General features: G+C 38.1%; 1 protein-coding gene across 6 annotated transcripts in view; it reads left to right on the forward strand.

Annotated features, from left to right (window-relative positions):
* Positions 1-17,964, forward strand: part of NOX4 (NADPH oxidase 4) — a 121,415-nt gene that overhangs the window by 13,993 nt on the left and 89,458 nt on the right. For 4 of the 6 annotated variants that reach the window (XM_027467225.3, XM_027467248.3, XM_027467267.3 and 1 more), the window contains exons 3-9: positions 411-521; positions 1,533-1,617; positions 2,274-2,371; positions 4,333-4,360; positions 7,569-7,641; positions 12,140-12,220; positions 16,638-16,866. In XM_027467225.3, coding sequence (XP_027323026.3) covers positions 411-521; positions 1,533-1,617; positions 2,274-2,371; positions 4,333-4,360; positions 7,569-7,641; positions 12,140-12,220; positions 16,638-16,866 — 705 coding nt within the window. The remainder of the gene's footprint in view (positions 1-410; positions 522-1,532; positions 1,618-2,273; positions 2,372-4,332; positions 4,361-7,568; positions 7,642-12,139; positions 12,221-16,637; positions 16,867-17,964) is intronic. The other 2 variants (XM_027467234.3, XM_027467239.3) reach the window with 2 other exon arrangements.

Below are 17,964 nucleotides of genomic sequence, written 5' to 3' on the forward strand. Positions count from 1 at the left end.
CTGAATCAAAATGCATACACTGAAAACCAGGGGACAAAACCTGCTCCTTCATTTCTTGCATGAAATGATAGCCACATACTTCTATACTTCTTAGTTCTTTTTAAGGTCTGGTTTTAATAATTCTTTTAGGGTCTTCAACGCCAATCCTTTCCCACAAACAAAATTATTTATTATTATTATTTTTATTATTATTTGATGCAAAGGCGAGAGCTGTTTCCCCTCAGAGAACAGGGTAGCATGACAGGCATACAGTTGTACATGTAAAACATTGTGTAACTCCACTATTCTGATCAGCCAAGAGAACATGGGAGCTGTTTAAGCAGGAATAGAAAGCAGTTTTAATACTGGCGCCTGAACTGTTAAGAGCATTTTTCTCTCCTTATTATCTAACTCTTGCTGTATTTGTTCAGCTAGGATTGTGTGTTAGCAGAGCTTCAGCATCTGTCCTCAATCTCAACTGCTGCCTGGTCCTTTTACCAATGTGCCGTGTTCTCTTGGCCTTCCTCCGAGGGTCTCAGAAGGTAAGCACTGTCCTCAGAATGCAGCAGGTAAGAAGAAAAGGGCCTTGGTTTATATAAAGTCTAATAATAATAGACAGAAACTGCTACACCACTGTTTATTACACAGTATATGTTGTCATGGTGCAGGTAGCACAGAGATTCACGACAGTTTTAAAGACAGTTGGAGTTGGCTGGCATTATCTGGTTTGATTGGACTTTTAATGTGGGTTTCTTGAGGTCATTTTTGAGGGATGTAGACCTACTGAGAACTTTGACCAGATGAGATCTGCTCCTTCTTTCCCAACTCTAATGTTAAAGCCATCTGTGTCCCCTCTACTGCTTCACTGTAGTATTCAAGAGTGAACTGAGCTTCACCTCTGTGTGATCTGAAGTGTCCCACTGGAGATGATGAAATTTTAAATAAAAATACCCAAGCTGATATATAAGTTATCATGGGAGAATAAAAGTTATCATGGGAGAATAAAAGGAAATCTAAGAGGGCTTGTTTTCTATATTCGTATTCAGTAAACAGTAGTTGAGCTTGTTTATGATTCACCAGTTACTCTGACAAAAATAGAAGTAATGCTTTCTGGGAAACAAGTGTTTTGTAGATGACTGCAAACCCACCAGTTCTATTCATTGTGTGACAGTAACAATAAGATCGGGTGCCTGTAGATGCAATTATACGTCGATCATAGGTGTACATCTCTTTTCCTCTGTTCTGCTCACTTAAGAAGTCAGTGACTCCTAGAACAATTAGTGCAAGAATTTGTGAATTTTAAGGCCGGAATAGACATTATTTTATGGGCTCTTAACATCTTTGTAATAGATAGTAACTTCAATTTCATCATGAGGACCTCAAAATTGCCTTGTGCTTATAGTCCTGTATTTTTTAGGTTTGAATATTGTTCTTACAAGGTTATTAAACCTAGTAAAAGATGAAGGTGCTGTTAAATTGCTGCATTTGCTGTTAGCATTTTTTTTCTTTGCTTTGTTTTAGAAGAGAGATTGCTTGAATTCTTCTCTTATTAGGTTGCCAGCAGGAAAACCAGAAGGCTGATAGACAAAAGTAAAACTTTCCATGTGACATGTGGTGTAACAATATGCATCTTTTCAGGTAAGATCTTATCGTGCCGAGCAGCACCTTGTTTGGGAAACACATTAAACAAAGCAGTATTTTGTGGTTTTTCTTTTACAGTACGTTTGGGGGTAGTCTTGCTCTGTGCTTCCCTGCCTCAAATTGTGAATGCTTTCTCAGCTGTGTGTGGGTTTTGTCTTATTTTTCCTTTAAACACATAAGCTTACATTCTAGGGCTGAGGTTTTCCCTAAAATTCCAGTTTCTGGAAGGAGGAGGCAGGTATATGAAATCAGGTCAAAGTCTGCCAAGTGATTCTAGGTTGTGCCTCAGGAATTTGAGTGAAGAGGCAGGGTGCTACAGATTGTATTGCAAATAGCTTGTTCAGTGAAGAAGAAACATTCTTTGGTGGACAGCTTTGAACGTTGTCTCCCCACTGAAGCATGATGGTACAGAAATGATTGCTTATAGTGTAAAAAAAATTATAAAATGCATGCTAGGAATATCTATTACCTGATTTACTTCAGAAAAAATATTCCATAGGCCCTGATGCATCCCATGCAGATGGGATTGTTACTTGGCATTTGAGTAGCTGCTTTCCTTTTGTTCAGGGCAACGTATGCCTCTTTTTTTATAGATCTCAGCTTTTCTGTGTTTTTTCTTTTTTTTTTTTTTTTTTTTTTTTTTTTTTTTTTAGTCTTACATGTTGCTGCTCATCTGGTAAATGCTCTTAACTTCTCTGAGAACTACAATGAAGACTTTCTGGCAATAAATGCAGCACACTACCGTGGTGAGGTGAGCCAGCCATCTTTTATATTCTGATTTTGATTATAAAATTTAAATATTTGAGTATTTATTTATCCAATTCTACTGTATGATCCTGCGATCATACACAGCACTGCCAGTTTTGTGTGGTAAAAATACGCTGCCATCTATATGCTGTGGATTTTATTTCCTCCTCTGGACAAAACATTTATTAAGGATATGGTTAAACCAGCAGGATTCACACCTATTTGACTATGAGGTGGAAAATACTGCCATCAAGTCCTTTCACTTTGCTCTTTCTTCTCCTAATTGTCTCCGGCTTCTCTCTGTTCCTTGAGTGGACCTAGCTGAAAGGCTTCTGTTGTTGGGGAGAACCCATTCTGCATTTCCAGCATTCAGGATATAATGCTGTGTGATATATAAATATATGCTGGGAATTAGAGGACAGTGAGACTTGAGACTAATTTGCACTTTTAAACTGCAATGGGAACTGTAGTATATGCTAAGAGTGGAATTGTCTACATCAACTGGGCTGCAAGCTGATTTCTACTTACGAAATACTTTGTTTGTGTGACTTGTCTGCCTGTGATGCAGATCTTTTGAAGGCATACCAGAGCCCTAGTCCTTCCTGCAGGTGCTTGCTTCTGCATTTGGCACTGGAGAGGTATTTGCAGATTTCAGAATTGAGAACAGAGTCCAGAACTTTCTTCCTTGGGTTACGATCAGGTTCTGTCTTGTTTATATTCATTCTAGTCTCAAGTCCACATTTCTTTTCTACCAGCTTCATTGGGAAAGATTTAGAATGATCCCATCCCAGCTGCATCCTTTCCTGGAAAAGGAGAGCTTGAGTCAGCCCTGGCCCAGAAGGACCAACAACCAAGGTCTTCTACTCCCTGGTGAATGACCTAATCACAGAGCTATTCTATGGGAGACAGACATACCAACACCAACTATTGTGCTGAAGTTCTGGATTGAACTCAAGTGTCTGCATGTGTTAGGAGTGGTCGAGTTAGACATACTCTCATCAGGAAGGTTGCAAGGGTTTCCTCAGGCAAGAACATGCCAGGGAGTGCATGGCAGCCTGTACTACGCAGACCTAAGAATTTTTCAACAGAAAATGGACATAGCAAGTTTTCAGTACCTCTAGGATGAGGTACCTCCTGGATTTTAGGTATTCTAATAGCTCTTTAATATCTCAGAGTAAATTCTGCTTAAACCTGTTTTGGTAACTGTTGTGAGCAGTCTGGATGCTACTGTCATCTTCCATTCATGGCTGGAAGAGTGTGTTTACATTTGGATGCAGAGAGGTCAGAGAGATGAATGCCTAGTTTTTCCTGATCTGTGTGAAAATCTGCCATCTCCCTTCCCTGGGTTTTACTGCGTTTTTTTTTTTAAAAGCTCTTCTCCACAGTGAAGACAAAAATCTCATGAGGCTTAGGACTTGGAGTGAGGCACTTTTCTATGACGATGACAAATCTCCTCTTCCCCTCCTCAGAGAAGTTCTCTGCTTCCATCTTTTCAATTGTGGTGAAGGATACAGGAACATCTGGCCTTATATTGTCAGCTCCTTTGAGTTCAGTCCTGCTTCACTGGAGTTCACTGCAAATCTCTTAGTGATGTAATTGGCAGTAAAATTCTCTTTCATTTAACTTTCAAATCTCTCACTCTTCTGCTCTCTGTATTCCCAAAGGTATGAGGTAACTGAGTTAAGTTAGGCTTTCAACAAATATCTGTAAAATCATCTGAATCCCAGTTTTTCATAAAAGATCAGAATTATCTTCACTGAAGGAATGCAAGGGCAAAAGGTTTAGTTTATGTTGAATTGCAGTCACTGTAAACTTTTATCAAATCCATTTCTGCATCCTGAATTAGAGGCTACTTATGCTATCAAGTGTGTGAGCTTTATGAGCTACTTGTTATTATTATTATTACATTATTCATATGGATGTAAATCATTTATGTTGACTCTTTTTCCTCTGACTGCTTTTCAGGACCCAAGGAAACTGCTTTTTGCTACTGGTAAGTCTGTTGCAAAACTGACTGAGAAAGTTTGCTGCTTCTTGTCATCACTCTTCAGACAAAACATTTTGATCCTTTGTTTGCATGCCATTTGTTATATCTCAGCTAGGTTGAGATGTATTATTTGTGTTAATATAACCTGGGTTTGCTTATCCAATAGTCAGGAGGGAGGAGTTACATAAGCCCCTGTAGCAGGATGAGCAACATCTTCAAAGCTGTTGTTGTACAGATGAGTCAGTGGAAAATCGTTAGTTTCAAACAGAGATTCTGCATAATATTAAAAGCAAATTCCTAAATGATTCAATTTCTAGAAAAAGAAACATAACTAAAGAGCTGTCTTCTTGCTTCAGCTGGTTTATTGAAGGGTTGTTTTGACTTCAGAGAAATCTAAACTGTTACCCAGGAATCAAGCGCTTATAAAGAGTAAATAAGCAAAGACATTTTTGGTGCAGGAATTTAGAAGGGAGCAGTGTTTGGGTGTGGATGGGTTGCTGTACTGAGTTGTGGTGCTTTACTAGCAGATAAAGGTCTTTCCTTCATGATGTCATCACTTTCACCCTTATTTGGACCACATGCAGAACTAATGACTTGGTCACATTTAGAGCAAGACCCAAAGGAATCTGTCTGAACAGCAGTGAATTTGGGTTGCTGAATTGGGTTGTAGATCTGTCAATCCAAATCAGTTTAGAATTAGCCATCTCTGGGAAAGTGCTTTCCAACCCCCCCCTAGGTGAGGTTTAGATCAGTTAAAAGCAGAGGAAGTGAGAAACTGAAATACTAGAAATTGGTGTATGAGTGAACTGCAAACTGGAAATAGGTTGGATAATTGATGTCTTTAGTGAATCAGTGTCTTGAAAGAGGGTCACCTGTGGAGGAGGGACTACAAGATGGAGAGGGCGAGTATCAGAACAAGCAGCCAGGATTATATTTAGAGTCTTAGATGAAGGAGAAAGACTTAGGGTGAAAGAAAAAACAGTGCAGAGGCTCCATTAAATATTGTCCTAGCTTCTGGGTACACCTTGAGACTTAGGCAGTTGAGCAGAGGACCTACAAGGTAGAACTCTTTATCCACTGACAGTTAAGAAAATACTGGATTTTCAAGAGTTTGAGCACTGTTTTGCAAAAAGCAGTGGTTCCAAGTTATCTTCAATTTAAAATGACTGGATCACTCCCCATCCTGACAACTGGTAATTGATATTGATTATTTGTACTGTGAGAGTGCCCAGAAAGGGACCAAAATTTTGCTATACTGGGCGCAGTACAAAAAGCAAAAATAGGATCTCACTTTCCAAACAATTCAGAACTGGATTTACTGACTTTTTTTTTTTTTTTTTTTTTTTTTATCACAGTGAAGAGAAGGAATAAGAAGGAGCTGGAAGGATTTATGGTGTGCTGGGTTTTCAGATCAGTCCAGGAAAGAAACCTCCTTGCCTGAGGGTGTGAGGGTTACTGTGGGAGGAACAAGTATTCAAGAGTTATAGTTAGTGGAGGAAAATAGTTTTTGCTCTCCTCCCTGTCCCTTTCTCTAAAAATGCATTGATGAATTAGGGCAAGGTTGTAAGTGATTTCATGTGCTCAGTTTGATGGAGAAGAGAGCTGAAGAACTGGGTGTAAAAGGTGACCTTCTGTGGCTTGAGTGACAATGTAGGATTCTAGAACAAGCCCTGTATTACAAGTGGATTAGAAGTATTTGTCAAAGGGAAGATTGATTGCATGCTGCATATACAACTAGATTAAAGCAGTAGAAATGAAGAAGGAGGCAGCAGAAAGAATTTTTTATTCAAAGCATTTTTTATTGCAACTGCTTTTAATTTTAACTTTTCCACGAAGGGATGAAATTAATGTAGTCCGTGAAAAAAACTTCCACTGATTGTAGGACCAAGTTTTTACCTACAGTTTGTAAAACTGAGGAGTGATTTGGGCTGTGTCAGATTTTGATTATCAAACTTGCTAGTAAGCAGGTGATGAGAAGTTTATAAAAAGATAAGATTGCAAAATGTCTCTTTATCACTAAAAAGTCTAAAAATCACAAGTAATTATTTTTAGAAAATTAACATGATCATATACTATAGCTAAGAACAAGAAAAAGATACTGAACCCTTTAAATCTATAGTTTCACTGTTTCCTTCTAGGAAAGCAGGTTGAGACATTTATATTCTGACACTAAAATAGCACTTATTTACCTTTGTGTTTAGTGATTGGAATAGTTGACTTTGCTTAAACCTGAACACATGTTTTTTAGGGTGACCAGGGGCTATGCTTAAAAACTTTTAAGAGTTTACATTCTTCAAGAAGTAAAATGTTCCAATGTAATGCTTCATGGCTCTTAGGTTCTTAGTTCTTAATTCAGATTTTTTGCTACCTGGTGTGGCAGTTTTGAAGATAAGGAGCTTATCATTAAAGTGGTAACTCTGGTCAGGATTGTCCAATACATCTTCAGGCTGATGGTTTACTCTACTTTTGGGGTAGGATTCTGCTTTAGGATGAGATGAATCATGCCCTAGAAATACTTATTTTTCTCCTTTGACTTAAAAAGGAGCCCAGAAGAGACTAGTTCTGATATAGCAGTCCGTATTTGAGCAGATGAGTCCAATCCTTAATGTTTTTAACCTTCTCAAATTCTGACTGTAGATCATTCTCACAGACCTTGCTCTGCAGGCAACAATTTCTAGCATGATACAATGCCATAGAGAATAATTTCAGGCTCTTTCTCATTCCAGGATGAAATGGGTTGGCAAACAATTGCAGTGACAGCTTGCATAGAAATTGATTTGCCTGAAATTCAGTCCCTGACCAGGTTTATAATTGTAGTGTTCAACAGATTTTAGGGTTGGGAGTAAAAAAGAAATATAGAAACTTGTACAGTCAGTCTTACAAATAAAAAGACAGGATTAATTCTTAGTTACCTGCTTGGAGACTAATATTATGAGCAAAGGATTACAGGAGCAAAGACTAATGGGAAATCTGTGATGCGTGGTGAAATGCAAGGAAAAGGGTATTTTTCTCTTCGCAAGGTGGAAAATAAGACAATTCTTCACACCATGTGCTCAACAGTAGCTTGATACATGAATTGTCTGCAAGAAATATGTATATGTAAAGTTTGACTGAATCTTGATTTGTATTTCAAATAATTTCTACTTTCTTAAAAGGTTATAGGAGACAAGTATGCCTCCCCACAGTTCAAATGTAAGTTATCATGTTTTTTTAGTTCCAGGTCTGACTGGAGTCTTTATGGTGCTAGTATTATTCCTAATGTGTACAGCTTCTACGTATGCCATCAGGTAAGATATAAACTGATCATTACGCTGAAAAATGTCATTTAAGTAATCATATTCTCGTACTGATTAGAGGGGATGAAGTGCAAGTGTAATATGAGGCAAGAAGTATTTAAATGAATGTTAAAAATAAGTTTTCTTGCCTTTTTTTTTTTAACTAGTTTGCAGCTAAATTAGCACAGTGATTTTTCTATTTCCAAATTTACAAGAACTGATTCAATTGCCTTCAGAGAAAAGCTTTTTTTTTTTTTTTTTTTTTTTTTTTTTTTTTAAGGGACATGCTTAGTTAAAACTGTAGACCTTTAAAATTTTGAATAGTTCCTTTTTCTTGTTTAGTTGGTACCAGGAAGCAATAACTAAGCATATGGAAAGTTCTGTCCAATGTATAAATTAGGTCATCTGGAAGAAAAACAGGATGATATTTTTATCTTGATTATTTTCACCAATTATTTGTAACAACGAATTAAATCAGCAACAACAAAACCAAACAAAAAGACAATTAAAAATAAAATAAAACAAACAACAACAACAACAAAAAAACACCAGCAAATCTAACCAAAACAGAACTGTGCTGCTTAAGTTGAATGTTGCTATTTTAAAGCTCTGCTTCTGGTTATCAAATATGTTCTATTTAACGTAGATGATGCTTTTGAAGCTGAGTGTGTTATTGGCTCAGAGTAACTGCAGGGATTTCTAGAGGCTTGGTCCTCCGGTGGGTTCACATTCTGCACCAACATTGTTGAACATACACTGTAGTGCTTTTAAGTGACTGGTATCTTGCAGGATCTAGGCCAATGTGGCAGCCTTTTATAGGCTTCTGGCACTGAAGCAATATTTGGTGAATTCAAAGACTGATTATACATGTACATCATCTTGATTCAGCAAGCACTGCGTGATATTTTGATTCAGTATCTTAAAATTTAAAAGATGTTCTTTTGCTGTGAGCTAGTTAATTTGAACTTTGTTGAACTAATCTATCTTCTCTGAGAAGTGGTGTTATAAGGTGTTGGTCAAAGAACGCAGTTCAGCAAATACTTGTGCAACTTCCCAGCCAAGGGGACTTCCAGAACTGAGATTTCTGTGAGGAACTGGAGGCTACAGAAATACAGGATAAGACTGCTACACAAGATGTCAGGCTTGGTTGCACATTACATAGTTCACACAGATGCCTCTACTTGCAAAAGAAAGCCAGTTTTGGGAAGATGGAAAAATGAAACAATTACTTCACACTGCAGCAGTAAGCCAGAACAAAGTCCTGTTTTCTCCAAGGCCATGATAAATTAGAGAAAAACAAACAAACAAAAAAAAAGAAAACCCACAGTATTTATTAATGATTGGGAAACTTAGGAAAAAATATATGTAGTTGTAAACGTATTCTTGGAAATAATAATTTTACGGTTCATGCAAAAAAGCTTTCCATCTTTCCAAGTTACATGCTTGTTATTTCCTTCTTCAATTACTGTAACTGCAAATGCTTTCTTGTCTTTCTGCCACCTAGCCAGCAGAATCAAAACCCTGAACAGATCATCTGCATCTCCTATTACTATAGCAGTAATTCTTACTTAGAAATTTTATCCTGGCTTCTCCCTCAGGCGTATGGCTCAAGCTTGTCTTTGTAGTCTGTTTTACAAAGAAAACAAGCTTCCATGTGCATCTGTCTGTCTCTTTTCAATCTCCTCAGTTACCTAGTAATGGCTAAACTCATGCTATGGTTTTAGGAAAATTAACTGTAAACTTTCATTGCTTATCCAAAACTTTTAAAAAGTATTTCTGAGTGTGTTATACTATCCTGGATTTCAGCCCTAGTCCACTCTTGCACACTAAATTGCTTAATCATTTCTTCCTTCACATGTACATTCTGAAACTTTTCTGTGCATGATTTTCATTCCATTTTCATGTCTTTACCTGTTCAGTAAACTGTATGAATAAGTATTAGGAGGATTGAATTAGTTGCTAATGGTTTAAAGGGGGAAAGTCAGTGTCATTTGAAAAAAAAAATCCTAGTTTTTTTACCATGTCATACCTGAGAATCAGACCACCATTTTTTTTCAGTATTTGTTGGAAAGGTTATGAAGTTACCAGAAAATCGAATAAATCATGTGCATAAATGTTGACATTTCAGGTAACTTTCAAATAAATGTTGCTCAAGAGCATTCCCATTTAATATAATTGCTGGTAATTTTGGAAACCGTGTATTTAAAGAAACATTGAAATGTAAGTGGCTCCAATGCCATTTCTTTTTATAATCAAATATGTCCGTATTCAGTTCCATCTTCTAAACTACCACATATATCTTCTGTTTCAAAACTATCTGTAACAGGATTAGAAACATTTTTTCCAGAACTGTGCTGTTCACTGTATCCCTTTAAAAGCACCACAGTCTTCTCATGCATTTCAAGTTAACTCTTGCAGACCTTCACCTGCCAAATTCTAAAGTAGGTTTACCAAAATTAAAATTAAATATTCAATTTGATCTCAAATTTTCAGGAAGTTGGGTTGCTAGGAAAAACATTCCTTCTTTAATTAGTATCTATTTTAAGCCCTAAGAAGAAGTATGTAAAATAATCAATGTTTTGAAGAGTTATAAAAATATAATAGTTTTACGATGTAGATTGTTGAATGTACTAGAATACTGCATATATCTGGAGGACACAGTTTAAAAAGGATACAATTAAGAAAAATATAAAGATTAAAATGTCCCAGTAAGAGGTTAAAGGATCTTGACACTTTTAGTTTAAGTAGGTGAGGCTGAGAGGACTTGATTACATTTGGGGAACTTGACACATGTAAAGAACCAACATGTTATTACAGAGGTATCTGCAAGAAAGTTGAAGAAAAGGTGAAATGCCCATGTCTGGAAGCTGGCATTTCGACATATTCAGACAGAATATGTATATTTTAATCAGTGATAACAGTAAGTTAATGACAAGTGTTGAAAACTTGTCAGAAGTTGGAATAGACTGTCCAACTGTCCATCTCTGAAATTTTGAAAACTTGGTCCATTCTGAAAACAGTGCTCAAGATTCAATGAAAATGAGTTTGGTGTGTAGCTTCTGATATAGTAGCAAGATGCCAAATTAAACAAGATTCCTAAGACCTGTTTGCTGTCTGGGCATAAAGGATATTCTCTCTGCTTTCATCTTACTGATACTCACTCTCACAGCTCCTTCGAGATACTGATGAATAAGTACATGGAAATGCCTACCAGGGTGCGGGAAGTTAGAAATAGTTTAAGAAGTCTCAAGGAAGAAAAAGTTAGTATGATGCTCAACTGGGGAAGGATGGTGGGATTAAGGAGGTTTTTTTTTTTTCTAAGCACTTTTCAGCTGCTGGGTTGCTTAGAACTGCCCTTACTTGGGTTTTCTTCTTGGTTGCCCTCCGACAGATTATCAAATTGTTTTTTCTGCCTTGAAAAAGGACACAAATCGTGTATTGACAAAAACAAATCAAGTGTGCATTTGAGGTGTATCAAAACAAGTGTAGCTAACTATTTATGTAAAAGACTGTAGGAGGGAGAAAAATATCTGAAAAAGAAAGTTATGTCTGAAGAGTAGCTTCTTGAATGATGTTATCTGAGTTAAAGTTGCTTTTTATTAAATAGTTACTTTGGCTTGAGTCAGGGTAGGGTTTTTGTTTTGGAAGGGACTCCTACTATGCTGTGTAGTGGGAAAGATGTTTGTGTGCTATGAAGTAGAGTATTTTCTTAACCATTTGGTTGTGTGTTTTTTTGGTGACTATTTTTCTCAAGAAAATGTGAACGGTCTTAACACAGAACAATTCCAGATGGGCATTTTCTTTGGTCTTTGGTTGTTTTTAAATTTCCTAATGAATTACTGATGAAAGGAAATCCTCTTTCCCTTTCCCCTGTCCTGATCCTAATAGTGGTAGTATTTCTGTTCATCCCAAGGCCATCAGTCCCAGAGACTCACCATATGCAGCCCTCCAGCCCCCCAAAATTCCTCTGCCTGTCCTCTTTTTGCCTTCTTGGTCTAGTTTCCTTTTCTCCTGTATCTCGTTCTGCTCCATACCCTCAGAAGTTTCCTTTCCCACCAGCCTTTCTGCTGCTACTTGTTAGTATTCAGTTGAGGCACAGTACGCTGCAGCCCTGTATTAGGGCAAGGAGAACGCAAGGAGGCACTCACTGTGAAGAGGTTGACTTCTGAGCCCAGAAGCTGAAGAACTGTTCTAGCAGTAAGGATCTGGTAGAGACTCTGTATGACTTATGAATGTAGGGAAGTTTCCTAATCTGGGGAGAGGTCTTCAGCTGGCTCTGAGCTTCCATGTCCTGCTCTTTTCCTTAGCTTTTTACTTCTGTGCCAGTCACCTGTTCTTCTCAACACTTAGCTGTTTGCAAATGCAGTGGTTCTGTAGGAATATAAACTGGGCTTTGACTATTCTGTGACTCCGTGCTGAATAATAATGTGCTGTGTGCACAGATCTGCTTTTAATTAGCAGTGATTCTGTCTGAGTGCAATAGCATTGAACCATGGTTTATTCTTTTCAGGATTTCAAACTATGACATCTTCTGGTATACACACAACCTTTTCTTTGTCTTCTATATGCTGCTGATGCTGCATGTTTCGGGGTAAGTAAATGAAAAACACTGTCCCTTTTCCTGAAGCACGGCATAAAGACCTGTTTCCTTGACTGTTACCTTTCCTGAGATTGCTTGTGCACAAAGGGCCAACCTCTTATCCAGATGCCATCAGTCATCTTCATTTCTTCAGCAGGTTATTATTTAAATAAAGTTCAGACTGTAGCTTGGAGAATCATGTGTTACTACAGCCAGCTAGCACAAATTTCTTCGCTTTCAAGTTTGTTTATTGTCCATTTTACCATTTTCTTGTGGGAAATCAAGATAACATTATTACTTCTTTCTGCCCTCTCTAACCTGGCTGCTGAGAGGAGGATGTGAAGTTACACATCCCTTTCTCTTTCCTCTCTGCCTTCCATTTTGACTCCTACGGAGGTGGAAGGAACAGCCTCTCAGTAATTATTTCTTATTGCTATATTACAAAATTTACTAGTTTTTCATCTTATTTTCACAAACATCAGATGTTGATGTGCCATCAAGCTGATTCCTTTTGGTCAGATCTGTATCTGGAACAAACAAGCCCAGTTCTGCTGTTCTACTGCAAGGCAAAACAGCTTCCACAAGTTATGCAGTGTGAAAATCTGGTCCGTTAATATCGGCAGAGCTTCCTCTGGGGATATAGGCACAGAGACTGGTATAGGGAAGGGGTGTTGGAATAAGGTTAATTTCATGTCATCAAGTATCTACTGCAGCATGGAGTGCTGGAATGTCTGCACAGCGCTGAGTACTGCTGTTTAAACAGTGAAAGGTAATTAGGCCTAGCCAGATCACAGTAGGAATATGTTGTTGAACAACATAAATGCAGCTTGAGATCTGGTGAATTGAAATAATGAGTTGAAAACACTGAAACTCCTGGATGCAATTCCAGTTTTTTGTGTGTTTCGCCCCCCCTTTTTTTTTCCTCCTTTTTTACCATGGCATAGCTCTTGTTCATAGTTGAAGAACATGGATTTAAACTGTTCTTACCTTCCTGGGTCAGGATGAACTTTCACTACTAGAAATTATTCTAATTTCTTCTTGAAAACATGTGGTGATTGAGATCTTCTAACCTCCCTAGACAATCTGTTTTAATGATTAACTTTTGAGTATTTTTGTGCCCATTTTAAATCATCTTCACTGTCTTTTCCTTTGCCCATTGTCTTCTCAACCATGCTGCTAGTTCATGAAGGAAGAAGTCCAGTTGGAGAAATTTGCAAACCAAAGCTGCAGGAATATACCAAATACTAAACAGGCATCTCCTCGTACAGATCCTCCTTCATATTGAAGTGGAAAACCTTTCAGTGTGCATTGAAAAGAACTGAGTGGCAGATAAAAGTGAGAGAAAGATGAGTCATGAAGAGTGGGAGTCAGTTCAAGTTTAACTTGCCTAAATTTAGGTCTCTACATGTTCTCTAAGCGTCTGTCTCCCATTATAGTCAAATGAGTTCTAAGAAATATAGTCAATGGAGCCTGAAGAATGCTTCAGCTAACCTGCTGCTACAAAGATCTACGTTCAAGTGAGCTGGATTGAGTTTTTTGCGCTCCATTGGTTATATTGATTGGAAGATCTCTTCTGAGAATAAGGAAATTTAAGCTCCCATGTGTAGGTGTCCAACTGACTCCTACGTGGCAAATCTAAGAGATTTGCAGATGCATAGTCAGTTACTCTACACAGCAAGTTGTTTCCTGTGACTGGATGGTGTAGACAGGTTGGATAAGGATTTACCTGTCTTGGAGTGTCTCCTTTGGAGTATTTTCACAGTATTCTTGTATTCTTGCTTTGTTTCAAATTACTATGGGTATGTTCTTTCCTCTTTTTCTGGGTAGCGAAGCAATTCGCAGCCATATATAAAGTGGCATGATTCATCTGTCAGTTGTTATTGGTGTGTTCTTTCCTCCTTACCCTAAGAGAGAGGGGAATCTTTGAGAGACTTATCCTTAAAAACTTTCCTTCCTCTTGTACTCCTTCCAACATGACTTTAAAATATTTTAGTGGCTAAGGGCTTACTGCATATCTACATTAAATTAACTCTATTTTAAGCCTGCAATAGCAACAGCAAAAAATAGTTTGTGCAAAATAAAAGCTTGATGTTTCTATTACCAACGTAAGGAACTATAAAACCTACAAAATATTTGGAGTCAAACCTTCGATGGTTTTCATTTGGTATTACTGTGATGTTTAACAGGTTATGCTGGTTAATTGGAGCTGAGAATAAGGTCTTTGTGCTGTCACCAGAGTTATCCAAGGATTTATCTTTGGAAGGGAGAAAATTCTTAAGATTCTACCCAGACATTGACCTTTAGTGGAGTGAGGACCCCTTAAGTAACTCACCTTGATTTGAGCAGCGGAAGTTGGATGAGAGGATAGGAACAGTGTAATTACCTATAAAAACCTCTAGACCATTGACATCTAGCTTGTCATCATAAAAATCGAAAGAAACAGTAATATAAGGTTTCCAGTTGTAGCCAGAAGTGAACATTGTCTCTGTTTTAAGGGTGGAAAACTGGGGTAGAGTCTGATGTATGCCCATGTGAATAGCCTACATGCTCAGCCTATCTGCTGCTTCTGTGTGTCTCTCATCTCTCCTTTCTCTCCCATTTTTGTTTGCTAAAGATATCTTTTTCCTGCTTAGTGACATCCTTACTGAGTTTTTATAGATTCAAATATTGTACCAAATGAATATATGAGGATATATCTTAGGCCCTAAGAGTTGTGCAGAACTTGACCTTTCTGGGTACCAACCTTGGGTGTGTAGGACCACTTGCATTTCCTTGACATCTTCAGAAAGGGAAGTCATTGCAGCTGCTGTTACAGGCAGCTTTGTTATCCCGGTTTGCCACTCAGCTAGCATGTTTGTAATAGTTTAAACAAGCTAGAGATCATTAGAGGAGATGCACATGTTTGCAGTTCAGTTATTTGTGTCACAAGAAAAACTTTGAATCCTCTTTTGGGGATGTTCAGAGGCCAGATAAGCCGTGTGAGTAGCTGGCAGGCGTGTGCATGAGGCTGATTGGAAGAATATCACATGTGCTGTGATTTCCAGCTAAATCCATGAGGCACCATAATGTTTATGGAGCGGGGAGCTAGCATAATGCTCAGGTTATCTGTCACTTTGCAACTGTGCAATGACCAACAGCGATGGCAGATGCAAGTGATAGGCATGATTGGGCAATAAATACAGACAGAAGCATGGGTGTAAGCATGCGAATGCTTCCCAAGTGATTCTCCCAGGGTTGGACGTGGAGTTGAGAGTGAGCAGGATTAAATTCCAAGCTGTACGTTACTCACTGGACCATACGGGAAGCATGTTATAGCTGTCAGGGCTGCATTTCAGCAGGGAAGGTTGCCAGTAGCCTGTCAGAGCCCATTTAAGCTGGGAATGTTTTATATATCCTACGTCCTTCTGTTCTTGTGAATTAGACTGTCACCGTTGCTGTTGTGTGTGTATGTTGGGGAGAGGAGAGGAAAATTTGTTCTTACGTGATTGTGTACTTGAGGTAAGCCTTCACCACATGTCCTATTGCTCATCAGACATTGTGCCAATGGGCCTTATTTCCCATGCAGCACCATCCTATCTGGCTGTCATTTAGTTCCTCATTTATTTTTTAATATTCCTTCTTGTGTTTTACCTGTTAAGAAATTTATATTTGGAAGAAATAATAGTAACAGAATTCCTCAGACGTACTATTATAGGTTCTTCCCCTCTTTCAATGACTCACGCACACATTGAAATATCCGAGTGTCACAGATTTCCTTGTCTTTCTTGATAGTTTCTAGGTGCAGTTGCAAAATTCCCACTTCATTTTAGTATACATCTAATTTCATCTTAAAAAACAAGCATGGAGCTCACAAAATAATTTGCAGGATAAGAGAGGTTCATGGGTTATTGTGCAGGACTTTTCTTTTTTCCTTCTTTCCTTTTGACAAGATAGTATTCAAAGGAGCAGCAGTGCACACAAATTAGGCTGTTGTGTGCAAACCTGATAAACACCAGGTAGTGGGGACATTCCTGCAGTTTATGATGTGGCAACTTAAGATGTTTCTGCTACTGATTGCCTTAAAAATCGGGGCTTCCTGACTGTAAGGAGAATGAGTGAAAACAGCCTGAGCGTGAATGAACTGGAAATGTGATTATTTATTTTTTCTTCAAGGCTCCCACAATATCTCCCTCTTTCAAGCAATACTAAGCTTGAGGCTGTTCAGTGGGGAAGGGACAAGTAAGCTGGAAAAGTTGAACCTTGCCTCTAGCAACAGAAGGCTCTGCAGTTGCAAAGCCTCTATCTGATTAAAAGTCCTGAAAGCAAACTGAATAAAAATCCTGCAGAAGTTGAGCCTTAAAACTGCTTTCTAAAATCCTCTCCAAATGAAAAGAAGTGGCTTGGTTTTGGCCATTACTTCAGTGTCTTTGTTATTTTTCTTTTCCTGCAGGGGTGTGCTCAAGTACCAGACCAACTTAGAGGAACACCCTCCTGGTTGCTTTAATCCTAACAAAACACTCCGAGAGAACATGACAGTGCCAAAGGCTTTTGAAGAGCCGTTTCCTAACCATACTACTGAACCTTTCCCAGAGGACTTATCAGTACCAGAACCCTTTGTACAAAATAACTTTATGAGAATTTGTTCCGAGGAACCCAAGTTCCAGTCACACTTCCCAGAGGTCTGTATGATCCGACGTTTCAGGTATTACAAGCCATGCCAAGTCTTTCAGTCAGCCATAACCACTAATTATTGCTTTCCCAGACCAGATGTTTTAATAATGGAAAATATTATTAAAACCTTTTCAGGCATTCAGAGATTTGGTGGGGAAAAACAATCTCTATTAAACATTGTATTGCATTATTATGTGCCTAGAATAGGCTGGAAAAATATCAAGAGATTGGCTGTAATGTTCTTTTTTTGTACAACATGGTAAGAGATGTATTGGTCTTGCTATAAATGTGACTTTAAATTACAGTGTAACACTTCAGAGCAAACATTTATATAACATATTCATTAGGCCCTTTTGTATGCATTGTGTGGCATTAATAAATTGAAATAATCAAACTCCATTTGTTCTCTTTTTCGCCATGCAAGTCCTAATATGCATTTTTGGGATGCAGTTGGTTGTGGTTTGGCTTTGTGTAGCCTGTTTGCAGAGAATAATACTACACGCAGTATGGGTAAATGAATAAGATGACAGTGGGGACAGAAAATCCTTTTTGTTTTCCTTTTTTTTTTTTTTTTTCCCTTTTGTTTCTTTATGTTTTGTGCAAAACAGCTTTTACTTCATCCAAATTTACTCATTTCTTTTAAGAAAAGATGAGCAGGGCTGTATTGGCAAGTAGGCTGAGGAGGTTTGGGAATGCTGTCTTCACAAAGCCTAAGGCCCACCATTCAAGGTGGCCTCATAACAGACCTCACAGGAGTTTCTCTTTATTATTATCATTGTTTTCTGTGTGAATCACACATGTCCCTTACTAGCTGCAGGGGGAACCCATTTTACTATTGATCATGTATTCATAATAAAAAACAGCCAATGCTACACTAAAGTCTTCCAACAAAGTCCTTTGGATTCGTATTTTGTTGTGGTAATACCAAATTATGTGGCAATAATGGCAATGTGTATCGGACTCCATATGACCCAGGCAGTGTTTTCCGTGGGGCTTATGATACCTATTATAGAGTGATCTCTGGGGGAAAAAGGAGCCATGGAAAGAAATGGCCACTCTGTTTTCCTGGCAGCTTGTAACTTTATCCGAGAACTTTGATGTATTTG

This window comes from Anas platyrhynchos, chromosome 1 (genome assembly GCF_047663525.1).
Source record: "Anas platyrhynchos isolate ZD024472 breed Pekin duck chromosome 1, IASCAAS_PekinDuck_T2T, whole genome shotgun sequence".
Taxonomy (NCBI): Eukaryota; Metazoa; Chordata; class Aves; order Anseriformes; family Anatidae; genus Anas; species Anas platyrhynchos.